Raw genomic sequence first — 18,228 nt, forward strand, 5'->3', positions numbered from 1 at the left:
TTGGCGGGCCCGGCGCGGCGAGGCCGAGGCGCTCCGGGCCCTTTTCAAACCCAGCGGCAGCGGGGCCCTGGCCCGGCCACGAAATGGCGGAGAACGACAAGCCGGAGGCTGCGGCGGCCGCGCCCCAGCGCGGAGCCGAGGATGCCGCCGCCGCCGCGGCAAGCCAGCCGCCGCCACAACAACAGCAGCAGCCACAGCCGCCGCCGCAGGATGAGGAGGCGGCTTCGGCGACAGCGGCAGCAACCAAGAGCGGCGGGGGCAGCGCTAATGGCGTTAAAATGTGTGTGCGGGGCCGGGCCGGGGCGGGGCGGGCGGAGGAGGGGGGCAGCGCGGCCGGGGAAGCGCGGGGGTGCGGCTCGCCCGCCTAGGCCGCGGCGCGGGGAAGGCGGCCGGCCCTCTCCGCCCCCTTCGGGCGCCGTGAGGGGTGGCCGGGTAGCGAGGGAGGTGTCTGCCGGCCCGGTGCCCTCCGGCGGGGTGCACAGAGGAGGCCGTGGGCCGGGAGCGGGGGAAGGTGAAGTTTGTTGGCGGAGCGGCGGTCGCTGAGGGGAGCCCGGGCGCGGGCGGTGTGGAGGCTGCGGGCCGCAGGGCTGCTGTAACGGGCTCAGGTCAGGCCGCTCCTCGCAGCATCCCGCTCCAGGAGCGTTCTGCATCCTCTGTGGGGTTGTTTACGTCTCCACTCCTTATCGTAGTGGTGTGTTTTGCGACGCCTTTGATCTATGTTTACCTGAGAATGGTAAGACAGCCCTATAGTGATTCACTTTTTAAAAACAAACACAAACTCCTACATGCATGCACAAGCTTTTCTTGTAAATATAACAGTATCCTATAGGGAACATGTAAACTGTGTCTTATCTAGCAGGTCTAAAAGGAACACAGTGTAAGGGAGCCAGAAGTGCCAGCTCTCTAGAACAATGCCGTGAATAACCTTTTATGGGTTTGGTTGTTCTTGATGTCAGGCTTCGAGGGTCGTCTTTCTTTACACGAACTAGATTTTGGCTTCATATCATTGGAATTTCAATATCCCTTCTAATCTCATTCACATCTTGGAGAGAAAATACGTTTATAGTGGGCCTGCTGTTGCAGTACATCAAAGTTGTTGAGATCTGTGAAGTTTTGACATGTTCTAAGCAGCCCAGTGTGATACTGTTGGGTTTAAAAAATGCACATGGAATCAAGTTCGATATAAAGCTGGAGGAATAAAAGCATACTTCATGCCTTTACTTGACTCCCTGTGAAATTCAAATAGTTTACAAGTTATAGATTTAACATTACCATAAACCAACAGGTTTGGTTTGTTTGGTTGTTTTTTTTCTTTTTTTTTCCCCTGGGCCTGGCCCTCAGCTTCCAAACTACACAAATTTTGATTGAGTTTTCACAGGAAGATTGTGACCCTTTTGCACCTTTGAGGCATGTAACGTTTTATTGCCTTTTGGAGTTGCTGCTGTTCAAATAATGACTTAATTTCTCTGTATCCCTCCTTCTGTCAGCAATTTCCTTATTTTCCCTCTGAGACTAATCAGAAACAAATGAAAAATCACAGTCATTCTGTGTGGTAGAAATCACAACTTTACATTTGAAAATAATGCAAAGTTCTTGGTAATAGAATTTCTAATCTTACTCTTTCACACGCAGTTTCCAGTCTTCCCCAAAACACTTCTGTGAAAGATAAAAATGTCAGTGTGCAGGTGAAATGTACTACTTAAAAAAAAAGTATTTCAGTAACCAGGTTTGCTTAGCACTCAGATTAAATTGGAGAGGAATCCTGGTCTCAACTTTCACACTTCCTTAAGTGCATTGTTTTGAGCAGGGGAGCTGTTTATTGCAGCAAAGCTTAACTGATTTATGTGCTTTAGAATCACATATTGTGGATTTCTTGCGTTTCTGTCTCTGCTGGTCTTATTATTTGTATGGACGCTAGTGAGCAGAGAAGTAGAAGTTTGTTAAAAAAACCCCAAGCAGCTTTTAAGGCTTTCATGTTGATTTATCTTGTGCTTATTATTTTTTAGGCTTCTGGTTTAGTATTTATATATGGAAACCTTGTCTTTTGTTTCCAAAACTTTATGGAAGTTCAAAGGCATTATGTTTCAAAAGGTAAAAATTGCTCTTTTTAGTCAACGAGGATGTGCTTTTTTAAAAGAAATTGGTGTAGACATCTCTTTTTCAACCCTAGAAATCTGCTAGTGATTTCACAGGCAAATAATAATGAAATGTATAAAATGATTAGTTCATACAAAAGGTAAAGAGTAGAAATTACTATTGGTTTTTCTCCCAAGAAAATAGTTTATGAGACTCTTTTCTTGTTGTATAGATGACTAACATGTCATTGCTTTGAACGTATTATTTGATAGAAATTATTTTTAATATTCAAGGAGGGGGGTAAGACTTACACCCACAGAAGCATCTCTGGCTCCAGATTGTTCACTGGCCTGTTGGTTTTGGCAGATGAGTTTTGGAAGAAGGATTGCTTTTTAATTAATCCTCTGTTTTCAGGAGACTGTCTGTGATCCCCAGACTAAGTGAAGTGTCATCTTGTTTCCCAGATTTAAGAGTTTATGCCAGACTCATATCCTCTGTGCTCTCCACTGGTTTGTGCAGCCAGGTCTTATAGAGCCCATGGATTCCGTATTTGGAGACCTGGCTCTTCCTGAGCACCCAGGGGCTGTTTCATAATCCTTTAAGCAGGAAAGAGCTTAAAAGGCTAAAGAGGATCCATTGCTCTAATCTTAAAACTTAGGGAAGAACTCGGATTTTACTAGGAGTCTCATTGGGCAGGAGTTTTGCATTCGCAAATGGGACTGGATTGGAAGGAACTGATCTGACTGGAAAACCTGATACTCTGCGCTTCCCCTCCCGTCTCCCTGCAGCTCCATCCAGTTCCCTGCATTGTTTCCCCCCGTTTCACTTCATTACAGAGCCACTCAAGAATTATATTGCCACAACAGACAGGATGGTGTGGAGGAGGGATGATGCAGAGGGAGGCTGGAGGATGCTTGAACCAGATAACGTGGTGTTGACATTGAATGTTTTAAATTTGACAAGTACTTGGCCCAGAGGAGTCTACACATTTGTCAGTTATTAATCCTCTCTTAATCCACTTGTGAACACAAGGACTGTGAAGTTCATATCATATGAGGACTTCAAAATTTGGGAAAAAGTCGTGGGAGAAATATGGATGTATTTGAATGTATTCCTCCCTGAAAAGTGCCCAAGCTTGGTTTAGCTTCCTGAAGGGCTTTTTGTGTGTGCTCTTGAGTGCAAGACTGCTACTCACTCACTGTTTTGTTAACTATGCAGAAAGCTGAAAATATTAATTTCAATTAATCAAAATCAGTAATCTTGGTCCTCTGTTAGTATGCTGAATCACCTAGTAACACTATCAAGAGCGCTGAAGAGTTTTGGATATTTTATCTAATTCTGCTCAAAGTATATAGTTTTGTCAAAGTTGAGATTTGGGCTGCTTTAAAAGGGAGGAAGCAAATTTTCCTGCATTTTCATCTAAAAAATGAAAACATTTTAATAAGAGAGCAGCTGCTATTGTTAAATTTTTGAAAGACCGAGGGCCAGAAGTCTGTTTTGTTGTTGTTTCTAGTGGATAATACCTGGTGACTTAATTAATTTCAGATGCAGAGGATGTCTTGATACACCTGTTTTCTGTGCATGTAGCAAATTTTCAAATTCTAGTAGTGTTAGGCAATGAAAGTGAAAGAGCATTTTTTCTTCTTAATTTAATTTTAATTTCTGTCTAAAAGCAGTTTGGCACAAGTTGTGAATAAAAATTATTTATGTGGTAAACAAAATTAATTTGATTTACAACCTATTAGAGTTACTTTTTATATATTATTACGTTGAATGAAGTATATCAAGCTGTTCCATAAATTAGACCATTTCAGCTGTCACTTCTGTGGTGAATATTGTGTAAGTTAGCCAAGACTGATGGAAAATTATTGAAGCACCGAAGCGTGGATGCTGTAGCTTATTTTTCATCTGAGTCGTCGTATTTTGATATTTGTAGCAGTTCCATAGTACCATCTTGCTGAATCTTGGTGGACATAATGGAAATCGAACGTAACTGAAGTAGCAAGGTGTGCTTTCTTTGCTACAGTAGTGAATAAATCTATTATAACATTATTTTTTTGTTCCAGATAAAGCAACGTATTTTGTAATTAGACTGGTAACATGAATTTATTTTTCCTAACTCAAAAAGCAGCATTTAACATCCTGGGAGTTAGCATAGTATACCCCTTAATAACATAGGAGGTGTACAGCTGTATACATAGGAGGTATAATAGTCTAATGATCCAAAACAAGACTAATATTTTTTTTTGTTTGGGTGTTTGTTTGTTTTTCTTTTTTTAATGTAGGGATAATGATGAGACAGCAAAAGAAGAGAAAGCACCTGTGAAAGAGAAGTATGTTGCAAAACCAAAGGCAATCCCTTCTCTTGGAAACAAAAATAGATTCCACCCCTATTCAAAGGACAAGAATGCAGGCACTGGAGAGAAGAAGACTGTTAATCGTAATAGAGTTTTTATTAGTAACATCCCGTATGACATGAAATGGCAAGCTATTAAAGATCTTATGAGAGAGAAAGGTAACTTATTCCTTATAATACACTTCACATAGAAAGGGGTAGACTTTAAATGCAACGTATATGTCCTTTGAGCCACACAGATTTGATATGACTACTTTTTTTACTTTTTTTTTTTAATTTTTGGCCTTTACTTGGTTCATCTATCTCCCTTCCCCCTCTTTCATCTGAGACAATTGCATTGCAGGGTAGGATGGGTAAATGAAGTGCTTACAATCTTCTGCCATTCTAGTGTGACAGTAGAGAGTATATGCATGACCTCATGACTTCTTAAAGAGATTGTGTTTCGTCTAGTTGTAGTCTTTGTAGATTTTATTTTTTTAAGGGTTATTGTATTTAAGCAACACATTTAGTGTGTTAACATGAATAATAAAGGACGTCTTTCAAAAGTTGTTTTGTATTTCTTTGGTGGAATCTGGCTGTGGAATTAACTTTGTCTGCATTGTCACTACTGCCATGACTGTTTGTCTGGAGGTTTGTATTAAAAGCTTGTTACTTTTGTTGCAGTTCTGATAGAGTAATCTTACTACCCCAAATGTTTTATTTTAAGTTTGGGGTAAAATAATGCTAATATTTGAATTCTGTAAAAAGTTAGTTCTGTGTTTTCCTTGAAAAAATTGATTCTTCAAAAGTAATGCAAAGCACACTTGGCTTTTAGGCTGTGAAAAATGCCAGAACTCCCCTTCTGTAACTGCTGGTTTATCTGTTGTAAGGTGACGTGACTATTTGATTGGTTTATTTACTGAAACTTCCTACTTTAGAAAGTGAGTGGCTTGCTGTGAAATATTTGACGTGTAAATTTGGTTATTACTGAAGGCAAACTTATGATTGAAGACATTCAGGTAGAAAGTCACCTTAAAACAGGTGTTGTGAGTAGGATGATAAATGTAACACTTTCCAGTTGAACGTTGACGTTTCATTTGTTAGGTGAAGGGACTGCGTATATCTGAATTTGTTCACCAACTATATCATACTGGCCAAAATATGATCTGTAGTATGAATTAGGTTAAATATAGTTGTTTGTTTTTAGCTTTTGAGAATGTGGCTGCTGCATATTTCTGAAAATTAGCTAAATTATATAGCCATTGACAGGAGGTACGTTGGTCTGGTTTTGATTGTTGGTGAATAATAGGTGCTTCTCTGTAGAGTTGTGCACAGGGGCACAGTAAAGAAAGATACTGGTGTTTAAATGCATTGTCTCTTGGTATTTTCCCTTTGTATGTCTTATGTAGTTGGTGAGGTTACATACGTGGAGCTGTTTAAGGATGCTGAAGGAAAATCAAGGGTAAGTGCCGCGGGCAACAATCTGCTAGAGGTTTAAAAGTTCCTCAGCAGTTTTATTTTTGTATAATACCTGTACCAGTTATTGGAAAGTAAGTTTCATTTTTACACTGATTTTCATTAAGGTAGCCTTGAGGATTTTGTATTAGAAGTAGTCTGACACTTTCATGCAACTCAGACTAGCTGGCTGTAAAGGACAAAATACTTCTGTAAATGTTAACAGATGGCATTTACTTAATTCTTCTTTTTAGTCAACATCTTTGTTTTGGTACAAATCTGTTTCATATAAAGGGCGTTCAATAAACCACTGATTTTATTTAAATTTTGTTAGCGTAGTATTCTCTTCTTGGGGCCAACGAGTACAAAATGTTAGCTAAGAATATACTGTTTGAAGCGCCTGATTTGACAGCTTTGCAGGGTTGGTACTCTAAACACTGGATTAATGTGTATTTGCTTTCTTAAAAATAAATGGATGGAGATGGTTGGTAGCCAACAGAGTGCCAGCAATGAGGCACTAAGAATGAAGATTGTTAAAGCTCCTTTGTCGTCTTAAAAATAGTCAAAAGTTTGGCCAATAGTAGCTCCGAACCTGCAGTGAGAACATGAGAAATGCAGGTTTGAGTCTTAACTGAGGTTGTATCAATTGTAGTAAATGACTTTCTTTAACATTTGTTAAAACTAAAACATGCTGTCAGCTTTGCTTTACTTAAAGCAATCCTCGACTCTCTGCTTCATTAGAAGGATTCTGGTGCAGTCAATAAGGTTATTTTCTTGCAAAGTAATTTCTCAATTATGCTAGTAATACTGAAGAGGTATGCAGACGCCTTGTTCATCGTACTGGTATACTTGATGTAGGTAGATTTGAATTTTGTAGTCAGTGAGCAGCTTTTAATGACACAGTGAGTGTCTTGATTGGTTTTTGGTTACGTTTTTGGGTTTTTGTTTCTTTCCACCCTTTTTCCCCCACCTCCTCTCCCCAGTTGTCCTTACATGGATCTGTGTGGCATTTTTCCAATTCTGGTTTGGCTCAAAGAGAATAAAAGATAATGTATTCTCTTGCATTTGAAAGGTATGTATGTTGAGAAAGTAGGAGAAATTCAGCTTGGCTACCAGTAAAGAGCATGTATGATGGATTTTGAAGCTGAAAATAACTTGAGTAGTTATTTAACAGTGAGCTGGGATCTTTAACTGGAATCTTAACTGCTCTATCAAATGCACTGACTGACTGTTTGTTTTTTTTTTTCTTTACATATGATGACAATTCATCATGGATGTAGGGTTGTGGGTAAGTTTCTTTTTCTATGTGTGTAGAAACATGCTACTATCCAAACATTCTGTTAATTTTAAAATTTTAAACTTTATTTGTTTTGTTCCCTCTAAGCGTGGTTGAATTCAAAGATGAAGAATTTGTTAAGAAAGCGTTAGAAACTATGAACAAATATGATCTTAGTGGAAGACCCCTGAATATTAAAGAGGTATGGTTATTGCTGCTGTTTTTAATTTGAAATAGCAAAGATACTCTAACTACTGAGATGACAATAGAGTGTTTTGAGCATCTTAACTGTGTAATGTCCTGTTAATTTATTTTAGGATGCTTTCTTAATGGGCTAAAGTGCCTGTTGGCTTGCAGAAGGTCTTGATGCTATGCCAAGTGAACTGACAAAAAGTGTGTCCTAAAGTCAAAATAATCTAATGCTGTTTTTCTTTAAAACAGCTTTATCTTTAACTTCATATTCTTACCTTAGTGTCATCAGATCTTTTTCAACCCAAATGATTCTCTGTTTACATTGCTTCCCTCCTTCAAAATATGATGCAGAACGAGCTGAGTATCAGGCTACTACATATGTCCAAAAATGGAGCTGGAAGTAGAAAACTTGTGCTGACTGGAAAGAGAAATAATGTCAACATTTCTATTGTAGTGTTGTAGTATATGATGGTGTCTGATGCAGTTCTTTTTGTCCTGTTACAACTTTAATAATGGTATTAATAAATAATAGTAAAAAAACTAATTAAATTAATTCAGTTCTTGGAAGAACATGCTAGACTGACAGTCCTTTAGATTGAAATCTTTTCTACTTGTCCATAGGCTAGGTACAGCATGTGAAGTGGCAGTGCACGCTTCCTCAACAAGTGCTTTGCCAATATGCCTCAACCCTCATCTGAAAGGACCCACCTCTAGAGGTGAGGGAATTAGGTCTCCATGCTAATTCAGTTCTTGATCCCTCTGACATGGACAAGGATATTAGTTGATAAAATTGATGGGTTTATGTAGAATTTCAAATAGTACCTTTTTATTTGTTGCCAGTCCTCTTCTTGATGATTAAGCTTGCTTTATTTTTGCCCATGTTTCAGGATCCTGAAGGTGAACATGCTCGTAGGGCATTACAGCGTGTGGGAGGACAGTTTCCAGGAGGACATGGACCTGATGTGGCACCTGGAATAATGAATTTACCACCTTCTATTCTCAATAATCCAAACATTCCTCCTGAGGTTATCAGTAACTTGCAGGCAGGCAGGCTTGGGTCCACTATTTTTGTTGCTAATGTAAGTTTAAAACTATATTTTACAACTGTAATATTTGATCTTTGTAAAACATCTTATATTCCTGCATAATTCAATTTTAATATAAAGAGGAAATTGGAAACGTTCACAATTAGCGTATTCAACTAAAAATGCTGTGTGTGTATTCAGACTGTGGACATGAAAGAAATGTTAAACTCTTGAGGCTGACATGCAGTTTTAATCATTGCACAGTCATCTGTTGATTTAAAAAAATATTTTACACATTTTTTTGCTAGCTATTTGCAATTGCATTTCTTCTTTTTAATTAAATATACACTTCAGTTTATCTTGCTAGTTACTTTAGACTAACTTAAACAGTTATATTTGTTGGAGGTGCTTACTTCATAAGTTCTTTAGCTGCCCTCCCTTGCCCTGTGTCTGCAAGGGGACTTGTGGGAGTACAGTTACTCCTGACAAGAACCCATCCATTTCTCAGTGTTAGTATGTTAATTAAAGTAAAATACGTATATGTAGTATAAATTGTTGCTTTTAGTTATTTTTGGACTTGTTTGCAGTGTGTGTATATTACAAAATCCTGGCTATTTACATATATCAAGCATTTTGGGAAGCTGAAGAGTTACAACAATGCAGAAAATCTCTTCCAAATATAATGGCAGAACAGAAATGTGCACTGAAATCACTAATGTATTTCTATGTGTAAGCTTGACTTTAAAGTTGGCTGGAAGAAACTGAAGGAGGTATTCAGCATTGCTGGAACTGTAAAGCGTGCAGACATCAAAGAAGATAAAGATGGCAAGAGTCGAGGAATGGGAACAGTTACCTTTGAACAAGCAATTGAAGCTGTTCAAGCAATATGTATCCTTGTTTTTTGAAAAACAATTGATCAAATATGGATTGGTCTTTAACAGCTTCTGATAGTGTAGTTTTGCAAATGGTGCTTATTTGCCTTGTAGCTTGTATATAGGGACTAGAGTGTAATACTGTGGGGATTACATTTTTAATAGTGACCAAATTTAGTGCTAGAGTCTGAAAAGCTGTTCCTGATAATGTTGCACAAGCTTAAAATATGTAGGAATGTGACATATATGACACTAAATTTTATATACCTGTCCTGGTTTGAAGTAAAACAGAACCAATTTTCTGTTTTGTAATTTTACTTTTTAGCTGGGCCTCTTCTAACTGACTAAACTCAGAAATTAACAGCACGTTGTTCAGAAACTGTTCACTCTCAGAGTGATAAGACCTGGTTATACCAAGGAATGGTATGCACAGAGGCTCTCGCTTAGACTTATTGCCATAACAGCTAAGGTCAGCTCACTTTGCTGTTTGCCCCGTTAGAGGGTCAGAAGCAGAAAAGCATAGAGGGGTCCCACCTGTAGGGAGGGTCGGACAGGACAGGTGACCCAAAACTGACCAACAGGGTATTCCATCCCGTATGCATCATGCTCAGTATAAAAGCAAAGGGATCAAAAGGTCAGGTCTCTTTCTTCAATGGCTGATGTCGGAGGAGGACCCTGTCTGTTCGTCTGCTTTGATCCTGATCCAAGCATTCCTGACTCCAGATCCGTAATTCAGCTCCTGTCTGTCGCTGACTCCAGTCTGGGACTTTCTTTGTGCCTGCTGATGACTCGATCGTCATCTTGGGAGCTGGATACGGTTTTGTATATATGGTATACTCTTTTTTATTTTATTATTATTTATTATTCCCTTATTTATTATTATTTTCATTAAGATAGTTTAGTTCTCTTTCTAAACTCGTAAATCTCTCTGTCTCTTCCTCTCCTCTCTTTGGAGAGAGGCGGGGGGAGGGCCATCTGTCATTCTGATTGGCCAGTCTGGCCAAAACCATGACAATACCGAACAGCTTGTATAATCCCTTCTGGCCTTTGAATTGGCATTCTAAAGATTAGGTAAGGAAAGACAAGACTCCTAAAAATGGTGCAGAAATAAAATAAGTTTTCACAGTGGTTCTTCTGAAATAGTTAAATTGTCTTCTGTAGTTAGATTCCTTGACTTGCATTTCTCCAGCTATGTTCAATGGACAATTCCTGTTCGATAGACCCATGCATGTAAAAATGGTAAGCTGCTTACATTTCTTTTTACCTTACATGTCTCTGCCAAAACATTGAAAGGATCATAGTGTAACATCCTTTTTTTTTTTATCAGGATGACAAATCAGTTCCCCATGAAGATTTCCGTGGTGCAGACAGCAAAACCTCACAATTACCTCGTGAGTGCACACTGTTTTCTGCTCCTTGCACTTAATATATCTTGTTCTAGAGTCTTGGATATGTTGATAAAGAGTCTTGGAATAGTTTAGTAGTGCTTTTTCTTACTGTGGTCTCTTTATGATACAGAAGAAAATCTTTCTTCTGTTGATGCTTATCTTTGTTTACAAGGTGGTCTTGGTGGCATTGGTATGGGACTTGGACCAGGTGGACAGCCCATCAGTGCAACACAGTTGAGCATGGGTGGTGGAATGGGGAGCATGGGTCCAGGAGGTAAATCTGTGTTCTTCATTATTAAGTTTTACAGAGCTCTAAGTTTAAAATTATTATTTCTGTGTTTGGAATAATGACATACTCTTGACAAAGCAAGGCTCGTGTAGTGTGCTTTTGAGATGTTAACTGTCTCTGCATTTTTTTAAAATCCATTAGGATCTTACCTGTTTTCTGAATGGTGTTTGTCTTTTTGGTTTAAAGGTATGGGAATAGATGGTCCAGGATTTGGCGGCATGAATAGAATGGGAGGCGGTACGTACAGTGAAGTTCTTTGCATTAAGTATTTTTTAATATTGTGTAGAAAACACTCTTCCTTATTTTACAGGACTTGCCGGATTTCGTGGAATGGAAGGAATGCCCAATATGGGAGGATTTGGAGTTAACCGAATGGGAGGTAGGTGAACACTGTTCCTGTACACTTACTACTTTGCTAATATTTATTTATTAAAAGCCCTTTCTTTAGGGATGGGTAACGTAGATGAGTTCAAAGGACATAGTCACTGGCATGAGTGGAAGCACAGGAACTGGCATGGGAGTTAAATATTTAATGGCCGCCTCTGACTTGTGCATTAAACGCACTTCTGTTTAAATAAGCAGCTGTGAAACAAGTGTTGTATGAACATCAGCTTAGATGTATATAATGGAATATTTCTGGGTTTGTTTTTTTTTTTTTTCTTTGTTCTCTACAGAAATGTTCCGTGGAGGAATGGGAGGAAACATGGACAGAGATTTTGCTCGTAGTGAAATGGCATTGAACCGTGGTTTTGGAGATTCTTTTGGAAGGATGGGTATGGTAACTGTTAAATTTCCTGTGGTAAATTGCAACATAGTATTGGAAGAGTTTTACTAGAAGAAAAATCAAGAAGACACCTGCTTTCATTTGGTTGTCTTCCTCTGTCACCTCTCCCCAAGTCATTACTATAGGGGTGTAATCTGAGTGTATATTATAGCCATCGCTTAGGATGGAGGTTAAAGTGTGGGTGGCTTTTTTTTTTTCCCATCTGTAAAATATGAACAAAATAGTGATCTGAGGAAAGCATTTGGCTTCATACTGTTAACTTTGTGAGGTATTAGTCTTTTGGATATTAAACTATATGCTTCTGGTAATCCTGAATGAGCTGCCTGTGTACCACCTTTGTAAGTTCCAGGAGCCTGCTTTTGCAAATGCATGGTGGAAAATTGTTTTTACTGCAAATCAGGTAGCATTAGATAGGAATGGTGAATTTTGGTGCCCTCTTTTCTTGCCTTCTCAGTTCAAGCAGCTCAGAATGGGATTTATTGGCCTCTTCTGTAACTGAGCCAGCTTTGTTTTGCTTACAGGTGATGTCTTGTTGACAGAATTCATTTTGTTACTTTTGAGTTCCCTCAAATGAGATACTTTTCTATTCTAAGAGGCCTGGAAGTGCTTAACAGTACAGCCTACTTAGCTTTGTTACTATACTGTTACCTGGATGAATGCATTACAGGAGACAGGTTTTCTTTCCCTTTCTTCCCATTTTTCTCCCTTTCCCCCTCCCTTAAATTCCCCGCTGTGAAAGAGGAGAGCTGCTAAGAACATAAGGTTTATCTGGTCTAAAAGTTGATTTTTTTTTTTTTCTTTCTTTTTTTAAATTTGGGCAAGTTGTAACAAAGTGCAACCCTTGTGTGCTTCTCTTCAAGCACTGGTAATTGTGTAGAAGTGATAAGAGTGTAATAAGCTTGTCAGTTGAGTTAGTGTTAATGTCTTGGAATTAATGTCTTAGAAATCAAGTGTATGCTTTCAGACCCTCTCTACTTGCAACATAGGATAAACATCTGTTTCCCAAGTGAAAATCAAAAGCCACTTCAGTTATAAATGTTCATGCAAGCAATAGACTTCCGAGTCTTCTGGTAACCCGCATTGGTTTTGATATGCATGAACATGGCCACTGTGAGAAACTGATGTAGGAGTCACTCGTTCAGTAGATCCAGCAAGCTTCAACTTACCACCTCTCAGCAATCTTACCATTTAAATACTGTTCTGAGAACCAAGATAAGAGTTTCCCAACTTATCCTTAAGTAATGGAAGGAAATTGTAGGAATTTACAAATATAGTAGTCAATAGATCTAGTTTAGTCAGGGAAGACGCTAGTCTACTCCTGTTACAATATTTAGGTTAACGTTATCTTAAAAGGAAATGCTGTGAGTATATTTGGCTTTGGTACCCTGCCAGTTTCAAGGAGGGCAATTTAAGACAGTCTTTGATTGGGCTATGGCATCAATTAGTGGAAATGAAGATGTTTGGTTTGCAGCAGAATCGTTGGAGTTGCCGTTTAAATTGCCAAAATCTTGAAGTACCCAAAAAAATCAAAGGTTGTGTCATAAAGCATCTCTGAGCCTGTAATTTTTGTTGATGAAAGGCAAGTGGCTGAAAAAGTACAGGTAAAGTATCTCTTTTAAGGTGAGAAACAGCTGCAATATTGCTTCTTAGGATTATTTGAGCTTTCCAGTTGTGTTTTTTTGTATTTTTTTTTTTTTGCTTGGTTGTTTTTGTTTTGTTTTGATTTAACTTAGGATTATTTGAGCTTTCAGGTTGGTTTTTTTATTTTTTTGTTTGGTTGTTTTTGTGGTTTTTTTTTTAAGTACATCTTAGACTGCTGGGGAGACTTTTTTTCCCTTTTAAAAAAGAGTGGGTGTAATTGGGATGCACTCACAAACAACTGAAGTTTTCTAGCTCTGGAAAAATGGGTGGGGTTTTTTTCTTCACAATTCTTTTTAAGGGCAAAATCAGTCACGTTGACAGCAATCTCAAAATTTGACTTGATATTTCATTGCAAGACTCTCTCTGGCCTAATGAATAAATATTAAGATTTTTCTCATATGCAAACTGTTGGCTGAAGTACCGTGAGTAATCCTGCTGGTGTTGAAAATTGATAGTTTTTTTTAAACAGGCTAGTCCATATTTTTTGAGGTCTTTGTATGCCTATGACAGCATGTTGTCTCAGAGGAGACAAATATTTCCCACAAGAGACTGTCAGGGAACAATTTTTGCTGTTTTGAACTGTGTGGGGAAAACGAATTTAATGTAAGGCTCAGCAGTGACCTTTTTGTAGATATTAAAACAATGGTGTCCAGCCTAAAGATGACAGTTACTGATCTATTTTACCATAAGTGAAAACTGAGCTGTTTCATTTAGGCATGAAAATCAAGCAAGAAAAATGCAGCTGACAGTTCCACTCTGTTCTGCAGTACAGGAATGTAGTTGTGTTTCTACAATTCCGGAAGCTCCCTTGGGATTACTTTCCTGAGTATTAGCACTTTGATGAAATAATTTTTTTTACCCCAGTCTCTGATACCATTCTGGAGATGCCATGGTTCTGCCAAATAGCTCTTATTAAGCGTTGATTTCCTTCCTTTCTCCCTTTTCCCCACCAAATTCCATCAATTCACTCTTCATATGCAGTAAAGACAGACACTGGGAGAGCTGTTCCCAGCTTTTGCATTGGTTTCTTAAAAATGGGAGAAAGTAAGCCATTTCTATGCTATGAAGTTCAAATAAGATGAAGCCTTCAGTTTTGAGGCTGTTCTTCCCAATGTGGGAAATGGCTCATTTAGTTTTAAGATGTTTGTGCTGCTGGCACACTGTCAGAGGGGAGTAAAGCTAGAAAGAAATCAGAGGAGCTTAAATCCCATAATGGAGGAGGAGGAACTAATGTTACTAGATGTTTCCTATTCAGTTTGAATAATAAAGGCACAGGTTAAAGTGTTCTGTAGAAAAGAATTGCCAGGTAACATCGAGATCCGTGCACTTCATTAGCGTGTGCTTTGTTGTTGTCTCTAACTGATGGTTTCAGTGTATTTCACTTTTTTTTTTTCTGTTTAGGTGGTGCAATGATTGGTGTTTTTGCAGGAGGAATGGGAGCGCCTAGCATGGGCCCAGTGAGATCTGGAATGAGTAGGTTATCTTGTTTCCATAGAATGTAAATGCATAGGCAATGTAATGACATGGTGTGTACATATAATTGTGTTAGAGGGTTTTGTTGTATTGTAGCGTCGTGTCTTGCTGGTGTTGGAAGAAGTAGAATTCTGTTGCATGCGACTGCAAATCTAATAGTTTTTAAAGCTGTTTTGTTGAGGTAAAAGTTCAGAGGAACACTTGCTAATACAGTCTTTCCTTTGATCTTAGTTTTGAAATGGTTTAAACTTCTGGTTTGGAGGGAGAGGTGATTCAAGTAAACTTGCGTTCCAGAAAAAAGACAAATAAGCAGTTATTTGTGTGAACTTCATGAAGCTGAATTTCAGTAATCTCTTGTAATTGAAATAAAAAAATCAGCCTTGAATTTTGTGTAAAGCTCCAATACTGAGCTTATATTGCAGCAACTGTGAGTTCCTCAGGCTGGAGCAGATGAGAAACTAAATTCTTGCTAGTGGCAATCTTGAGAGGCATAAGGCTTAAAGAGAAGGTCCCTCATCTTGATAGCTTTGCTTTATGTTAATTTTTAATTATGAATCCAGAAAGATTATAATAGGATATTTGAATGCCACTGATCTTATTTCTTTGTATAATACACACTAATGTATTTCGTTGCACGTATCATAGGGAAGTCCGAGCTCTTCACAGTACTTGCAGTAACATCTGTTCTCTGCAAAATGTGCTTTCTCTGGAAGATTTTTTTTTAAGTGTGGCTGCATTAAGTATAACTGAATGTGAATGCAGGAAGCAAAAATAATAGTGTATATATATGGTCAAATTATCTTAACACTGTCACAGTTATTGATCTCTTTTTGGTGTAGGGTATCCAATCTTTATTAATTAGACTGGACAGCCTTTTTAAATCTTAATTCTTATGTTCAACGTTTTACTACATTAGATGGTGTGACTAATAGCTTGATGTAGTTTGGCTTTTACTTTTAGAACTGACTTTCTTTTTTTATAAAATAATTGTGCATTTATTACTAAAAAGATATTTTACCCTGTTTTTCTTTCTCTGTGTAGGTGGTGGAATGGGTGGTATGAACAGTATGGCTGGAGGAATGGGAATGGGGATGGAGCGGATGAGTTCTGGTTTTGATCGAATGGGACCAGCTATGGGTGGAGGCCTGGACAGGAACATCGATATTGATCGAGGATTTGTGCCTGGCCCAATGGGAAGTGGCATGAGAGAGAGATTAGGCTCTAAAGGCAACCAGATATTTGTGAGAAATGTAAGCATTTGAATGCATAAAACCCATGAGCTTATTTTGTGTGCATCTTTGATTATATACTGTTTTTCTCTTCGTAATATTTTGTTATTAATAATGCTTTTTTATTCTAGCTTCCTTTTGACTTGACCTGGCAGAAGCTAAAGGAGAAGTTCAGTCAATGTGGTATGTATGCGAATCTTATCCCTGCTCAGCTCCATCGATTTCATGTTTTATATGGTGTTTGTTAGATAAGGACAGGAAGACAAGGTTGTTGCCTTATCCTGAATAATAGTCTGGCTAGCCTAATCTCTTTTACTTCCCCCACCTTTCCTGAGTTATATAAATAATTTTTAGGCATGACATAAGACATGATACCAGGGTACAGTATGGCCTATGTGTACAGATGGCTCAGAGTGGTCATCTGCCACAGACTTTACCCCATTCTGTTAATAAAATTACTCACAGAATCACAGAATGGTAGGGGTTGGAAGGGACCTTTAGAGATCATCTAGTCCAACCCCTCTGCCAAAGCAGGTTCACCTGGAGCGGGTTGGGCAGGAATGCATCCAGGAATGCTTCCAGGAATGCATCCAGGAAGGTTTTGAATATCTTCAGAGAAGGAGACTCCACAGCCTCTCTGGACAGCCTCTTCCAATGCTCTGTCACCCACAAAGTAAAGAGGTTTTTCCTCATGTTGAGATGGAATTCCCTGTGTTCCAGTTTGTGCCCGTTGCCCCTTATCCTGTCACCAGGCACCACTGAGAAGAGTCTGGCCCCATTCTCTTGACACCGCCCTTTAGATATTTATAAGCATTGATGAGATCGCCTCTCAATCTTCTCTTCTCCAGGCTAAGCAGACCCTACTTACTAACAGAAAGGTGCACTGTTTCCTTGATAATCTTTGTAGCCCTCTGGACTCTCTTCAGTAGTTCCCTGTCTTTCTTGAACTGGGAGCCCAGAACTGGACACAGTACTCCAGATGTGGCCTCACCAGGGCAGAGTAGAGGGGGAGGAGGACCTCCCTCGACCTGCTGACCGTACTCTTCTTAATGCACCTTGGTAGACCATTGGCTGCCTTGGCCACAAGGGCACATTGCTGGCTCATGGTCAACTTGTTGTCCACCAGGACTCCCAGGTTTCTCTCTGCAGAGCTACTTTCCAGCAGGTCAATCCGTGACCTGTACTGCTGCATGAGATTATTCCTCCCTAGGTGCAGGACCCTACACTTGCCCTTGTTGAACTTCATTACGTTCTTCTCTGCCCAGCTCTCCAACCTGTCCAGGTCTCGCTGTATGGAGGCACAGCCTTCTGGACTCTCCTCGCAGCTCCTCTGGAGCCACTCCTCACAGTTTTGTGTCATCAGCAAGCTTGCTGAGGGTACATTCTAGCCCCTCCTCCAGGTCATTGTTGAACATGTTGAACAAGACTGGACCCAGTGCTGACCCATTGCTAGTTACAGGCCTACAACTAGACTCTGCGCCTGCTAATCACAACCCTCTGAGCTCTGCCATCCAGCCAGTTTGCAGTCCACCTCACCGTCCACTCATCTAACCCATGCTTCCTAAACTTACCTATCAGGAGCTACCATGGGAGACAGTGTCAAAAGCCTTGCTGAAGTAAAGGTAGACAACATCCATTGGTCTCCCCTCATCCACCCAGCTGGTCATTCCATCATAGGAGGCTATCAGATTGGTCAAGCACGATTTCCCCTTGGTGAATCCATGTTGACCACTCCCAATAACCTTCTTTTCCTCTACATGCTTAGAGATGGTATCCAAGATGAGCTGTTCCATCACCTTTCCAGGGATGGAGGTGAGGCTGACTGGCCTGTAGTTTCCCAGGTCCTCCTTGCCCTTTTTGAAGACTGGTGTGACATTAGCTTTCCTCCAGTCCTCAGGCGCCTCTCCTGTTCTCCATGACCTTTCAAAGATGATGAAGAGCGGCTTTGCAATAACATCTGCCAGCTCCTTCAGCACTTGTGGGTGCATCCTATCAGGGCCCATGAATTTTTGGGTGTCAGGTTTGCCTAAATGATCTCTAACCTGATCCTCCTCGATCAAGGGAGTGTTCCTAACTCCAGGCTCTTCCTGTTACCTCCAGGGTCTGGTGTTCCCAGGGACTGGCCTTAGCAGTAAAGACTGAAGCAAAGAAGGCATTCAGTGACTCTGCCTTCTCTGCATCCCCTGTCACTGG

General features: G+C 39.7%; 1 protein-coding gene across 1 annotated transcript in view; it reads left to right on the forward strand.

The window, feature by feature from the left end:
- Positions 1–18,228, forward strand: part of MYEF2 (myelin expression factor 2) — a 27,102-nt gene continuing 8,874 nt past the window's right edge. Inside the window, exons 1-16 of the mRNA XM_054214186.1 lie at positions 1–280; positions 4,362–4,591; positions 5,821–5,873; positions 7,147–7,154; positions 7,251–7,344; positions 8,222–8,413; positions 9,094–9,247; positions 10,421–10,470; positions 10,559–10,622; positions 10,792–10,893; positions 11,095–11,145; positions 11,219–11,287; positions 11,583–11,681; positions 14,735–14,806; positions 15,848–16,056; positions 16,167–16,218. Coding sequence (XP_054070161.1) covers positions 84–280; positions 4,362–4,591; positions 5,821–5,873; positions 7,147–7,154; positions 7,251–7,344; positions 8,222–8,413; positions 9,094–9,247; positions 10,421–10,470; positions 10,559–10,622; positions 10,792–10,893; positions 11,095–11,145; positions 11,219–11,287; positions 11,583–11,681; positions 14,735–14,806; positions 15,848–16,056; positions 16,167–16,218 — 1,696 coding nt within the window. The 5' untranslated portion in view covers positions 1–83. The remainder of the gene's footprint in view (positions 281–4,361; positions 4,592–5,820; positions 5,874–7,146; positions 7,155–7,250; positions 7,345–8,221; positions 8,414–9,093; positions 9,248–10,420; positions 10,471–10,558; positions 10,623–10,791; positions 10,894–11,094; positions 11,146–11,218; positions 11,288–11,582; positions 11,682–14,734; positions 14,807–15,847; positions 16,057–16,166; positions 16,219–18,228) is intronic.

This window comes from Rissa tridactyla, chromosome 9, assembly GCF_028500815.1.
Source record: "Rissa tridactyla isolate bRisTri1 chromosome 9, bRisTri1.patW.cur.20221130, whole genome shotgun sequence".
Taxonomy (NCBI): Eukaryota; Metazoa; Chordata; class Aves; order Charadriiformes; family Laridae; genus Rissa; species Rissa tridactyla.